The 15,033-nt window shown below is 38.1% G+C and overlaps 1 protein-coding gene across 1 annotated transcript; it reads left to right on the forward strand.

Annotated features, from left to right (window-relative positions):
* Window positions 1-415: 415 nt before the first annotated feature.
* Window positions 416-13,951, forward strand: RNF138 (ring finger protein 138). Its single transcript, XM_032222932.1, is given in 15 exon segments — window positions 416-551; window positions 1,457-1,515; window positions 1,517-1,582; window positions 1,585-1,603; window positions 2,805-2,825; window positions 2,828-2,866; window positions 2,869-2,892; window positions 2,895-2,928; window positions 4,168-4,307; window positions 4,310-4,332; window positions 5,004-5,119; window positions 6,913-6,923; window positions 6,926-6,983; window positions 9,202-9,307; window positions 12,004-13,951. Coding segments are annotated over 15 exon segments (921 nt in total). The 3' UTR covers window positions 12,073-13,951.
* Window positions 13,952-15,033: the final 1,082 nt, after the last annotated feature.

The raw sequence follows: 15,033 nt of genomic DNA on the forward strand, positions 1-15,033 counted from the left end.
TACACTGATGCAAATAAGTAATTTACTCTTTGGATTAACGGCATATCCTGTCAGCTATGTCCTGACTATAAAGTGCTACTCAAAAGAGACTCAAACAAAAACACATAGCCTCAGTATATTTTTATTACACTTAACACTGAACATTTGACTTGCTGTAGCTCTCTCTCATGTTGCCATAGCTTGGGATGGTCTTGGTGACTCCCTAGGGGCAGGCTGCTTGCCTAGAGTTACCAGAGGTCTTCAAACTTGGCAACTTTTAAGACTTGTGGACTTCGACTCCCAGAATTCTCCAGCCAGCTGGCTGGAGAATTCTGGGAGTGCGAGTCCACAAGTCTTAAAAGTTGCCAAGTTGAAGACCTCTGGCTAAGCCATAACGCTTCTAAATTTAGGGTGCAGTTAAGAGACGGCGGTCGCAATGATCCATACCGTGCTAAGAGAAGCAAGGGACGACAGGGGTCGCCTTTTAAAAACGCCCGACCTTACCGATGATAAACCAAAAGTTCTTTTGACGTTACACGCAGAGCCTCGCTGTCTAAGTAAAAATCGGCTACGTAACAATAGGAGAAAAATCTCGTGTTCTCTTAATCAAGGTTAACCCAGAAAGAAACGGAAAGGATTGACCTGGGTGGCTTGGGCTTTCCAAATCTTCCAGCCCGTAGGATCGTTCTCTAACAACCACGTAATAGAAGTTTCAGCAGGTAAAGAGGTCCATCTATTAAAACTTACAGGAGGCAAGCTGGGAGGGGGGGGGAAAGAGACGGAAAAGGTCGATAACCTAGCAGAAAAAAAGCCGGTTACTTAGCATCTAAAATGGTTTGTGTACCATTAATGGGTGGTAAAAACAGTTAAAACAAAAAGAGATCGAATTAAATGCGAACAGCGCCTGTGCTTCCAACTTATCTTCAGAGCAGTGTTAAGAAATGCAGTCATACGCTTCGTGGCCTCCTCAAGGAAACAGAAGACCAAAGTTGGAAGAAAAGTTTCCTAACTGGGCCGGGATCTGTAAGGCTCCCGGTGGGCCAAACCGGTCAAACCACCACCTCTGCTGCGAGTTTGCTATACAGAGGAGCCTTATTCGCCGTACGCTCAGGAACCATGGTTCGTCCAGAGCTTATTATGCCATCCTGTATACTTTTATTAAGTTTCGGTGCTTCAATAGGGCTTCCTCGCCAATCAAGAGCCCGCCGGGCTGCGGTCTGGGGAGGGGAATCGTTGCTGGGGCGAAGGCGGGAAAAGAACCAACGTTCGAAGGGCGCTTGTCTGACGGCTTCCTAGACCGGTTTTGCACCTCCGTCCCGAGAAGTCATTTGGCTTTACTACTAGACCCACAGCTTAACTCGGGCCAGTTAACTCACACGCGAGAAGGCTGAAGGAGCGAGAGAGGCAGCGACAGCCAATCTTGTTCAATAACAATTCCCGCAAAACGGGAGGGGGAGTTATTGCCATGGCAACCGAGCACCGCCTCTTGGACTAGGCCGCCGCTGCGGCGGCCTAACAGCTATGAAGAGCGGTGGTGGTTTTGACCGGTTTGGCCCCGGGGCGCCTTGAAGATCCCGGCCCACTCCCGAGGCCTGCGATGAGTACCCCCCCGTTCTCGTGACAGGTAGTGGCGGTATATCTTGACGGACCTGGAGGCTCGGGGCGGGCAGCCTTCAGGGAGGATTGGCCAGGCTGAGACCTGAGAAGCGCGGCGGAGGCTTAGGGCGCGTGGCTCAGCGTCCCGCCCCTGAGGCTTCCGCGCGCCACGCAGGCGAGATTCCTCTTCACGTTCACGCGCCCCTTACCTTTTGGTAGCGTGACAGGAGCTTCCGTTTGTCTTTTTAATTTTTAAAATCCATTTTTCGATTTGGAAGTTTCTCAGGTCAAATTCCAAAATGAGAAGGAAAGTCCAACATTGATTAAAATATTTTGGCAACACACAACACACACAAGCCGTCCTACAGAGAGAGCAAAGTTCGGGGAGCACAGGGCCAAGCCCAGCCCCTGTTTACTTTTAATAAAATAGAAAAAGTTTCACTTTATATTCTATGGGTTTATTTAGGCCCAACCAATGTGAGTTACACACTAGATTTTTGATCTCCCAAAATCCAGGCAACTGTTTATTAAATGGAAAGGGAATATAGAAAAAGGCAAATGTTAAACAAGCCTGTGGCTGAAAACAATGCAAGGCTCCAGTACAATGACTGAAAGCTGTGCAAAGGGTTTGTAAAAAAAAAACAGATTTCAAGGAGAATGGAAGCCTAGAAAAGAAATTTGAAGGAGATGGTATTTCAGGCTGTTGAAGCTGTCTATTATTTCCCCAAATTCCAGAGCAGAGACAGTAGAAGTCCAGTATGATGGAGGATAAGCTAGGCCAAACACCATTGCTGTGGTCATCGCATGCCATACAATCTGTAGGAGAGCTATAAGTTCTCACATTGCAATGACTGAGAAATATGTTCCCCCAATTCATTATTATCAGTTAATTGCATTTTATGCATTGCCTCTGTCTATCTGTTAATCTGGGGTGATGCTATATTGAGCACTGGTGTGTGTATTATAAAAAATAGTACTTTAATATTACTATTATATCTAGTATTTCATCTAATGTAGTTGTAGTATTATTATGATTGGTGCATACAGCCAGATGTTTAGACTGTATTTGGCACTTTATCCAACTCCTTTCCAAGGATCTGAGATAGGGCAAACATTGTTGTTTGATGGGTGCTAAAGGTATCCTTGTCTTTTGCAATTGGTTGATGGTGATTTTGTCAATGCTACTAGGGTTCAAGTGATACTTCAGATGTTAATTATTCTTCTTTCAGAAATACCACAGTTTGCTGTCATGATGAGGAACCTGCCACAATTTGTTTCAATGAAGATGATTATTATGTCCTGTCTGCCAAGATGTGTTCAAACACCTGTCAGAATTTCCATTTGTCAACATATGTGGGTACCTGACCAACCCATTTTTCAGTATTTTGTTTCTTTCCCTCTCACTCTTCCTTTATATTGTAAGAATACATCTATAGCAGTAACATTGCTCTTTTTCCAGAATATGCAGACATTATCTAGCAAAAGGCTGAAATGTTTTTTTTTAAAATCCAGGAATTACAAAATAACATTTGGGAACAACTCAGGCAGACAGTCTTGTAATTTACTGAATATAAGAAGGAGCAACAGATACTGTACAGGTTTCTGTTGTAGCCATTCAATAAAAGAAACATTAGCCTTGTAGAGTTGATTTCTGATCTCATCTACCTAGTGGAACTGATGTATGTTCTATTCTAATTATGATGAATAGCCATTGAGTTCTTATCCTTCCAGAATCTACTTATTCCCTTTTCACACTTTAATGGTTATTACCACTTAATTCCTCCTTAGCTTCATTAATCTAGGTATCAACACAGTATCCATAAAATTTGGATGATGATTTGCCTTAGACTACAGCAGTGATGGCTAATCTTTTTGCCATTGCATGCCAAAAGCGGGGGGGAGCGCAGGGAGATTGTGTTGACCCTGCGTGCCCACACCCATAATTGTATGCACCCTCCCCCCCTGCTTTTGGCGCGTGATGGCTCGGGGAACCTGTTTTTCGCCCTCCCCAGGCTCCAGAGGCTTTCTAGGAGCCTAGGGAGAGCGATAACGGCCTCCCCGCCCCCAGGCCCTCTGGAGGCCAGAAATGCTCCATTTTCCAACTTCCGGTTGCGTATTGGCCTGTTTTTCGCCCTCCAGAAGCTTCAGAAAGCTTGAAGCCTCCAGAGGGCGAAAAACGTCCCTACCCGCAAACCGAAAGTTTCAGGAATGGACTTCCGGGGTTCCTGTTGGGCCATTTTTATCCTTCAGGAGGCTTCCCTGAAGCCTCGAATGGCGAAAACCAGCCCAACATGCAAACCGGAAGTCCATTCCTGAACTTCTGCTTTGCGCGTTGGGCACTTTTTTTGCCTTCAGGAAGTTTCCCTGAAGCCTCCGGAAGGCAAAAAAGGGCTCAAAATCATGGCCGAAATTAGCTGGCCAGCTTGGCATATGTGCACTGGAGCGGACAGGGCAACGCCTCACATGCCCCCAGAATGTCACAGTGTGCCAACTGTGGCACATGTGCCATAGTTTCACCATCACGGGACTAGAGCGTGTCACTTTGATTTGCCATTTGTCTGTTCATTCACTGCCACATTATATTTGATTAAGATTTTGCAGGAAGTGTTTCTTAATGGCTATGAAAGAAGGTGGACCACATTGTCCATTATGTCGAGGCATTGTAACCAGAAAAGAAAAAGCACGTCCCAACAGAGCCTTAGATGTTGAAAATAACATGAAGAAATTGGTGGGGAGTGTAGATGCTGTGAAAAACAGGTACAGTAAATGTAAAATAGTCAGTTTTAAATAGATAATTGTTGCTGAAAACCAGAGTTGGGGTTGCTAATTTTTCACTATTGGTTTGGGTGCGCTCCCGTGCGTGCTTGCAACACTTCGTGCATACGCAGAAAGCGTCTGGGCGGTGTGGCGGAGCTTCCCACCGCCGCTACTGCCGGTTTGGCCGATCCGGGTCGAACCAGCAGCAACAAGCCTCTGCTGCAAACATACACATACTTAATTCATAGGATCTTTCAAATTTTAGATTAAGTCTGGGAAGAAAGCTCGTCCAATCTATCAGCATTATCCTGTTCAAAAGCAGATACTGTAGATTCATTAGAATGCACCTTAAAATTACATAAACTATTTGATTTACCTACCCTTTGAGATTATTATTTTTAGTATTCCTCTTTTATTTTTGTTTGGCTCAAGGAGGACACATATCTAATACTCCTAATTTCTATTTTCCTCACAACAATAGCCATATTTGGTGTATTGTGCTGAGAGAAGCTGGCCCAAAGTCTCCCAGCCAACTGTTATGCCAAAGAGAAGATAAGAACTGGTAGTCTCCTAGCTGTTAGTCTCTCCCAGGTCTTCATATCATTAAACTGGCTTTCTGAAGTATTTGTATATCAGTATTTAAAAATCTAAATGAAATATATCTTTTACAGATTAGATTCTCTCGTATGAGACAGCATTATAAATCATGTAAGAGGTATCAAGATGAATATGGTGTTCCTTCTATAATTCCAAACTTAGACATATCTCAAGATTCAACAGGAAACAGGTGATGTGTAGTTAATTATATATTTTTTCCAAAGGGATATCCAAACCAAAACTTAATGCTTTATAGTATAGTAATTCTGTACTATAAACATTAATGGGTACTGTTTATAGTACAGAATTTTCATCATGGTGATGGCTGAAATACAGAGTTGTACATTTCTTAATGGTATTGCCAATGTGATTAGGACAAGACTAAAATAAATTTAAACTTTGGAACTTTGGTTCCACTATGAAATAAAATTCGGAACGCTTCCTTATATAATTCAGTGTTTTGTTCTGTTGTAGTAGTGATCTTTTAAAATATTAATATTCTATTATGTATATGGTTATAAAACTGACTTTAAATATAAAATTACTTTAAAAATAATATTTGAGCCAAAACCAAGAAGGTCTTTGTCAATGTATTGTTCAATATCTGAGTATAACTGCATCAGTATTTGTGTTTTTTCTAATGCATTTCTTCAGTTTTCTTAAAAGTTTGAATGGACATAAGAGCTACTTTCAGCTATCTGAAGCAGCCAGATCATGAAATAAACAGCAGGATTTTCAGGAATATCATGTTTTCCTGAAAATATGACCTACCCCCAAAACAAGCCCTAGCCCAGTTTTCACACCTGTGCCTAATGTAAGCCATACACCAAAAATAGCCCTCGTTAAGCCCCGCCCACCATCTGGTTGTATGAGGTGGGGTGAGACGCAGGCATAAAAATCAAGCTAGGATGGGGGTGGGGGATGGAGCTGCCCCACATGCTCCGGAGCCAGGCCTCCCAGAACCTATTGTGCCGGTGCCTGACTTCTGCAGCGTTCATGGCTGGATGCCACATGGCTCGTCATGGTGGTGTCATTGCTCGCACAATGGCACAACATGCCTGTAACCTTCTGCTGTGAGCAACGGCACCAGTGCAACAAGGCTCATAACATCCTGCCACAAGCAGCTCACCAGCGCGACGGCCACACAATGTCTGGCCGGGAACAGCTGAAGGAGAAGTCGGGTAGCAGCACAATAGGTGTCGGCAATGGGAGGCATGGCTACGGTGGTCCTAAGGTAAGCGACAAATACTTCTCCAAAAAAATAAGACCTAGTGCTTATGTTTGGGGCGGAAAAGAAAATAAGACCAATCTTCAGGAGAAACTCAGAGATAAAACAACTATTTCTTATTTTGAATATATCACTAATTTTACTGATAAAATTGTTGAATGCAGCGTTTAATTCATATTTATATGTTCCCTGTACTGATAAGAAGGCATAACTATTTTAAGACTTAACCACATACTTAGATATAGTTATAATTAATATTAATGTATTAGAGGGAAATTTGTAACTATAAAGCAATGATAAAAGTGACAGCAGGTCCTGGAGGTCTTGTGTGAAATTGTAAACAGGAAAGCAAGGACAAATCTAGTTAGTATTTGGAAAACACCTGAAAGCCCAAGTTCTGTAGTCTACACTGGGGAATTCAAATGCACATCCACTTTAACAATTGCAGTGTAGCATAACTTGAAAGCATTTTCACTAGTATTTTTTAACAGTTTGTAGGGAAAAATGCCAGCTCCTTGGTTACTATTTCTGTTTCTTCCTCCAATTATAAATGTGTGTATGGTAGGTATATATAAATACACATTATACATACATAGAGAGTGAGAAAATCTGAAGAAATATGCACATATTTTATTCAAATGAATTTTGTTTCATCAAATTTAGAGATGCCACTTATAAATCAAAGATAGAGGGATTATCTAATAATCATAACTATTAAGTTTTTTTTATTTACTATAAAATAAATTCTCACTCAGTTTTGGGAGTGATTCTCTACTTCGGAAATGGGAGAAAACTCTAATCTACATGTTCCTGAAGAACCTGCAAGGTAGGAATAACCCTGCTTATTAATAACTATTGGTTTTTATGGCTAGAAAAAGGGTAGATTTAACAAAATATATTCCAAATAATATGAAAGCTAGAACACATTTGTATGTACTGCTAATTTTTAAAGTATTGGATGAAGTAGTAAACAAATAGCTATTGCAATATGTGCCAATTTTGTAACAATAAAATTATTCTACATCATAGATCATAAGAGTCAGGAAATGTGAAAGCTATACCTTCTCCTCCCCGCCCCCCAGAAGAGCAGACTCTTCCTGGAAGAACTCCATTGTAAGGGAAACTGCTGGCCTTAGTCATTGGTAGGAGAATAACTTTCCAGAAAAACTTTAGGTACCCCACTCTGGGGGGGGGGGGAGAACACCCAGGTATTTATGAATTGCCTGAAATTTTGGAAGCAATTGAGGGATACTCTGATCCCTACTATCAGAGGTGATGTTTTATCAAGATGGCAAGGAAGTGATAGGCAGAGGAAGAAAGCAGAGCTGCTTAATTCCTTCTTTGCATCTCTCTTCACGCAAGGGGAAAAAATAGCATAACCCGCCAAAACAGAACTGTAAAAGACAGACTAGGAATACAAAATTAAAATAGACAAGAAAATGGAAAGAGAACACCTGTACACCTCTAGACGAGTTCAAATCATCAGCACCAGATGGATTACATCCCAGAGTTTGAAGGAGCTGGCAGACATATCTTGGAACCATGAATCATGTCTTTTAAAGATCCTGGATCACGGGAATTACCAGAGGAGTGAAAAAGACTGCTGTAGTTTTCCATTTTCAAAAAAGGGGAAAAAAAACAGATCCAGGAAACTACAGACCAGTCAACCTGGCCTCTCAATACCTGGGAAAGGACCTGGAAAAAATAAGTTATAGATCTGAGAACACCTAGAAGCAAGTAAACCAGAAGCCAACATTATTTCAAGCCACAAGTGACTAAATTAATAGACCAGCAAAATGCTGTGGATAGTATACTTGGATTGCAGTAAGGCATTTGACAGAGGAGACCACAACCTACTTTATGAGGTAAGTTAAAAATGTGGGATAGATTACATCACCATCAGATGGATTCGTAACTGGCTGACTAGGCACTCCTTAATGGAACTACACCTGTATGGAGGGAAGTAAGTAGTGGAGAACTTCAAGGTTCCATTTTAGGCCCAGTACTCTTCAATATCTTCATAAACGATTTAGATCAGGGAATAGAATGGAACTCATTAAATTTGCAGACAACACACAGCTGACAGGAATAGCCAGCACCCCAGAAAATAGTCTCAAATTCCAGAAGGATTTTGACTGACTTGAACACTTGAGTCCTACAAAATGAAATTCAGTGTAGAGAAAAGGTAAGGTTTTACACAGGCAGAAAAGCCAAATGGTCAAATACAGATGAACGTGGCCTCAAAAGTGCTAACTGTGAAAGAGATCTTGGGGTCGTAGTTGACAATCACGTAAATATGAGCCAATCAAAAAAGCCAATGCAATCCTAGGCTGCATTAACAGAGGAAAAGATCAAGATCACGAGAAGTGTTAGTACTGCTTTATAATAGATACCTTGATAGACCGCACTTGAAATATTGCATCCAGTTTTGGTCACCACAATATAAAAAAGATGTGAGACTCTGGAAAGAGTAGAGAAAAGAGCAACAAAGATGATTAGAGGGCTAGGAGGCTAAATCATGCACAGTTGCAGGAATTGGATATGTCTAGTCTAGTAAAAAGAAGGATAAGGATAATATGATAGAAGTGTTCCATTTGAGGGGCTGCCACAAAGAAAAGGTGATCAACCTATTTCCAAAGCACCTTGAAGGCAGATCAAGGAGCAATGGAGGGAAACTAATCAAGGAGAGAAACCACCTGGAACTAAGAAATTTTCTGACAGTGACAGCAATTAACCGGTGGAGACCAGTTGCCTTCAGAGGTTGTGGGTGCTCCATCACTTGTAGGCTTTTAAGAGATAGCCATTTGTCTGAAATGGTATAGGGTCTCCTTGTGCCGATGTTGGACTAGAAGACCTGTAATATCCCTTCCAACTCTGTTATTCATCACAACTGACTGTTGTCAGTATTTCCAAAGCATATTAAATTAGTCATCTGCTGCAAACAGCAGATATCCCTGTGAGTTTGTTTTTCATCCATTGAGTTCCTTGTACATATTGCATGCTGCTTCTCTACTTTTTTTATTCTGTTGCTGTTTGTATTTCAGTGAGCAGCCTACTTTCAAATGCCCTCTATGTCAAGAAAGTAACTTCACAAGGCAGACTCTATTGGATCATTGTAATGACAAGCATCTTTATCAAGTAGACCCAGCAGTGAGTACATGTGTAAAAAGCTTGTTGTATGTAAAATAATAAAAGATCTTGTGGCTTAGCTCAAATGGTATAACAGAGTTAATATTAAGGATACATGCTTTAATTATTTCTGTTATTTTGTTATTTCTGTTAAAGTCAGCTATAGGAATATAAGCAATGTACTGCTGGATTGGACCCTGGCCTGTCTAATCCAGGCATTTGTTCTCACAATGGCCAACTAACTGTGCAAAAAATACCCTATTCCCCCATCTGATGGTCTTCAAAAGCAGTCACATTGCCATCCAGATTATGTCATCGATCTCTAAGTCTTCCATTAATTGGTGCAACCTTTTTGAAGGCAGCCAAGTAGTAGCCAGCACCACATCTCATGGTAGTGAATTATAAAACTTTTTACTAAAATTTACTGAAATTATGTTAATTCCAAGGTGTGTAAAGTAAAAGAATGAAATGCCATATTTAAAAAAAACTTTTTACCTCTTTTTGACATGTTTCCATTTTCAATAATAGTATTTTCACTTTTTTCCCTTAAATTTGGCATAGATCATACTTTAAAAAGCACACAGACATTGCATTTCATTCATTAAACATATCTGAGCACTTAAATGTTTAGATTGGAAAAACTATACCATATCAACGTTGCAGAACTGGGTGGGAGTGATTAAGTTTTAAAAAAATGTCTATTAAGCTTCCCCAAACTGATTACATAGAGACCTCTGTGTTATTTTCCTCGCAACAGTTCAGAAATAGTTTGGTATTAATTTTTCTCCAGGCCTATATTCATGGGATTTCCTGGTATTTTCCTCTGTGCTAAGTGGGTCAGATTTGCCTTAGTTTTTTTTTATGCTCAGCTGAAGGTGGATTGGTACTTGCACTAGTGGAGGCTACTGGCTTTTTAACATCATCTTTACCCCCCCCCCATTCTTAAAGGCTTCTTAACTTAATGAGAAGAGCATGACTAGTATTTCTCTTTTAAAAAGCAGAAACACTATATCTACTTTTAAAATAAGAGATGTCTGTTCTATTCATATTCCTTCCACACTTTCTACTGTGTTTCCCCAAAAATAAGACAGGGTCTTATTTTCTTTTAACCCCCCCCCCCCAAATAAGCGCTTGGCCTTATTTTCAGAGAGGTCTTATTATTTTTGAGGTGCAGGAGGTGATGAACTTGGTCTCCTCATGGCTGCTGCTGTATTGCATATTTCAGGGAGGGTTTATTATCTGGGGAGGTCTTATTTTCAGGGAAACAGGATACTTGTTAGAATCAAATATAACAATATCACAAATATCACTGAACAATGATCAAAAAGATTCATTACCAGGAATAAAATTTTCAGAAGTACATAACTGGAAGGAATTCAGAAAAATGTGAAAATGGAAGACCAAAGACTGAGTATAATAATAGATAACAACAATTGGAATATAGAGGAAACAGCAGATATGGACTACAGAAATGATAACTTAAAAGAAATACAGAAGTAATATAACAGAAACCAGTACAGGCCAGCACTGAAATAATTGACCCCCCCCCTCCTAACATTAAAAGATAAATTATGCATGTGCAGAGTTGCCAGTAGAACGACAATGATTGAATTGAAAGTAGTGTCCAAAAAGACCTGGCACCAATAATGAAGATGTGAATAAGATGCTTGCAAGAATTAAAGTATCACCTATCAAACAAGCTAACCATCTTGCTACAATATAGCAGTGGCAGTTGCACAAGAGCAAAATATCAAAATTAGAAAACCAAATCAAAGTCAATCCTAAAGTGAAAGATCAGGCAAGAATTCCAAGATAAAGCACATTAAGTTCCGATGTAATTAAAGAATATGAAATAGCAAAAAAAAAATCATGAAGACTATAGGATCAAGACAAATCTAATTTTAAAAATGCTATGGTAGATAAGCAACCCTTCAAGTACTAGCACCTTAAATTGTATCTGGAAGTAAATAAACCACCAGTACAGCTCACAAAAGCAGAGATATTACATAGACTGCTAAGGTATGCCATCACTGCTCTTGGTTCTATACCAGTTAAAGCTTCTAGAGATCTTCAAAGGCAGCCCTGTGTATATCAATTATAATAGGCAAGCTGCAAGCAATTAGGGCATGATTGACTATCTAAAGGGCTTTTGATCAAGGAAAGGGTACACATTGTATTGCAAGTTCAAAACAATTGTGGCACATTAAAGAGAAACAACAGTTTCTCTTTAATGTACCAGAATTATGGAATGAGAATATAGAAATCTTTTTTATATGGAAGATAGAAATCCTTCCATATTAAAAAAAAAAAAGCTATCCAGGTGCAGGAAGTCAGATCTTAAAATTTCCTTAAAATTTAAACGCCTTAAAATTTCTTCTCATCCCTCTCAGAGAAGAACAGAGAGATTTATAAAAGAAGGCCGTTTGGCTAAGAAGTATCTTGAATTCTTTTAAGTAATTTAGTAATACACTAAAATCAAATGAAGTTTTTCTTATGTGTTGGAATTCACTTAGTTTATTTTTAACATCATTATTGAAACAGAGTAAATGAATTTAACAAAAAGCCTTGCTGCTTTTAATATGAAGATAAAACTAAACAAAACAAATCATACAAAAATTGTACTTTTACAATTTTCTAAGTAATAATGCAGAATATTAAAGAAAAATAGTTTGATTTTAAAAGTTTTGTTTCTAATTCACTGCTACTTTGTTATTTAGAATCTTCAATTGGATGAAGAAACTTTGTTTCAAAATGCTGTTGAGGAATCTTATCAAGTGAACCTTTGAAGCTTCTAATTTCCTTACATCACTACTATCTACAAGGGGGGAGAGAGTCAAGTCTGGTCTGATGTTAATAAAGAGGAACTCTGTATCCAATTCAGTAGCAATTGTTTTCCCCTAGGCAGATTTCATTTTAAAATACTTTAAAGACATGTGTTACTACGTTGTAGTATAAAGTATCTATTTTCCAATTGCTAGTAGAAATATTTCAAATATCTGGAGAAAATATCACTGCCTTTGGGGAAAAAAAGAATTCTTTTTTATTTAAATTATTTGATTTTACAGAACTCTTTTATTTGCATTAAAATCAATTGTAAGGCATTAGAATGCAGAAAAGGAGGATAATTACCCTTGTTTGAATAGTTCCATTTTCCTTGCATACTTTGTATTTTGAAGTAGAAGTTAAAAGCTGAATGTTTTATTGTGCTCCATAACTTAACTATTGCATGCAGGGATTTTCTTAATTGTTTTTAAAAGTCTCTTAAGTACAGAACCATTTACTGAACCTTATAAATAGAATGGCAGAATTCACACTTAAAAACTGACTTGGTCTAGAAAAAGAATGAAGTTCTTTTCACCAACACCTCTATCACTATACTTTTCTAAAACTTTTTTCTCCTAAGCATTACTTTTATATGATTAATTTACATTAGTTTAAGACCCAAATAAGATTCTTAGGGCACAGCATAATTCACATGGGATGTTTATTAGTGTTTTTCCTTTTTTTTTAAATGACACTTAGATAGATAGATAGTAGATTCCTAATACTTTGAAAATGTTATATTACTGAGACTGCTTTTATAATAAGAGAGTTTTATTTTAAAAAATGCTGTGTTGTCTTAGGCCAGTATTAAATTGGGTTGATTGTAGTGTTTTAAGTTAACAAGATATTTCTACTAATTGAACTATCTTGAAACCTAGTAAATGTCTACTTTAAAACTCGCTGGTAAATTATCTTCATTGTAGTAGTATAATTATGGGTAAGCAATTTCATTTGTGTCACTGCATTATTCTATGTTTCTATTACGTCTTGGGGTTTGCTCTATTTTCATGGAATAAAGAGAATTTTAGAATGCAGACAATGGAATCTCTGCATAAATGCTCATGATTTGAGTATTCTTTTTGCTTTATTGTTAAGTAGTAATATTTGAATTTGGTTTTTTTCTCAAACACATTATTCTTTATCAAAAAAAATTAAAGAATGACTCAGATGCGTTGATTTCAATTTACAGAATTCTCTCCCCCCCCTTCAGTTTTGTTTTGGGGAGAGCAATAATGTTTAACTGCACAGTAAACAATAACACTTTGCTTTGTTCTGAAGTGCCATGGAATAGAAATATACCAGAAACTAGTAACTATTTTAAACACATTTCTGAATTGGGTTTAGACTTCAGATAACCTAAGTTAAATTAGCATATGTAGAGCAAGAGAAGGTACCATTAGAAAAAAGAAGTTATAAGACAATAAATCTTTCTATGAAATAATCACAGCAGTGCATAATACTAAGTACTGTGATTTCCTTCTGTATGCCCCCCAGGCAATAATTTATTTTTGTTTCTCATTTCTTGGATTGTTTGATTTCTGATTGTGATACTGTCACAATATTAAGTCAGTACGACTAATAATTCTGTACAAAACAGTGTTGATAGCCACATGATAAATTAAACTAACTCTTTATATCCTTTCTGGATTTAGAGTTGTCCACTCGACTGTTCAGGAAGTTAGCAGGGTTATCTACAATAGATCATATGCTGGAAGGCATATTAAAAACATCACCATTATTAGCGAACTGTGGGAATTGGGGTACCTCACCATTGGTAATTAGAAATATACATTTAGGTACCTAGCTTGATGTCATGTTTATTAGGTTGGTTAGATACTTTGTGTTACCAATCAGGTACAAGTAGTCCTGGACTTACAACCACAATGAGCCCAAAATTTCTGTTGTTAAGTGAGATATTTGTTAAGTGAGTTTTGCTTTACGACCCTTACGACAGTTGTTAAGTGAATCACTGCAGTTGACAAATTAGTAACCCGATGTTAAGTAAATCTGGCTTCCGCAATGACTTCGCTTGCCAGAAGGTTGCATATGGCGATTCATTGTGGGAATCAAAGTATCCTTCCATTTTTGTGCATAAAGTAAACTTGCTGCCATCAATATATATGATGAAGTTAGGAGTTACAACTGACAGCTTTGTTTAAAGAAAAAAACACAATTTTGTTTCTACTTGGAAACCGCTTCTGGATTTTGTGCTCGCAGTGGAAAAAAGTGAAACTTTGATTTTGGATTTTACCATTAATAGGTTTGTTGTTATAGAAATGGCTAGTTTATACTGTAATGTAAAAGTAAAAAGTTGAGGTTTGAAGCTATTATCTTATTCTACTGTCCCAAAGGGAGTTGGAAGTCAACACCTTTCCTTACTTTTCCTCCTTTTCCTACACTTTTCCCTTCCTTTTTCTCTCCCCTATCTTTCCTACTGTTTTCTTCTGCATTTTTTGTATTTTATATTATAAATTAATTAAAGAAAATAAGAAAAATAGTCATAAGCCACATTTTTTCAGTGCCATTGTAACTTTGAACTATTACTAAACAAACATAAATTGAGGACTATCTGTATTGTTCGGTTGTCCTTCAAAGCAAAACACCAGTGCAATCCTTTTCAGAGATCAGGTCATATTACAACTACATTTCAATTCCAATATATCACTTCATTATTATTTTTACAAAAAAGCTTGCTTTTTCTGCTTATGTAATTGAATAAATCAAACTATATGCTGGTGAAAAAAGTCATACCGTGAGATGAGCAGCATATAAATTTGATAATTAAAAATACTGCATTTCTAGCAATAAATAACAATCTTAAGCAGAGATGGGCCATGGAGAGACTTCAGGATTGTGTGGTCTTCTTTGTGTTAATGTCATTTGTTAGATGAACTGAGAGAGTGACTAGGCCAAAATCATGCAGT

Source organism: Thamnophis elegans, chromosome 8, assembly GCF_009769535.1.
Source record: "Thamnophis elegans isolate rThaEle1 chromosome 8, rThaEle1.pri, whole genome shotgun sequence".
Taxonomy (NCBI): Eukaryota; Metazoa; Chordata; class Lepidosauria; order Squamata; family Colubridae; genus Thamnophis; species Thamnophis elegans.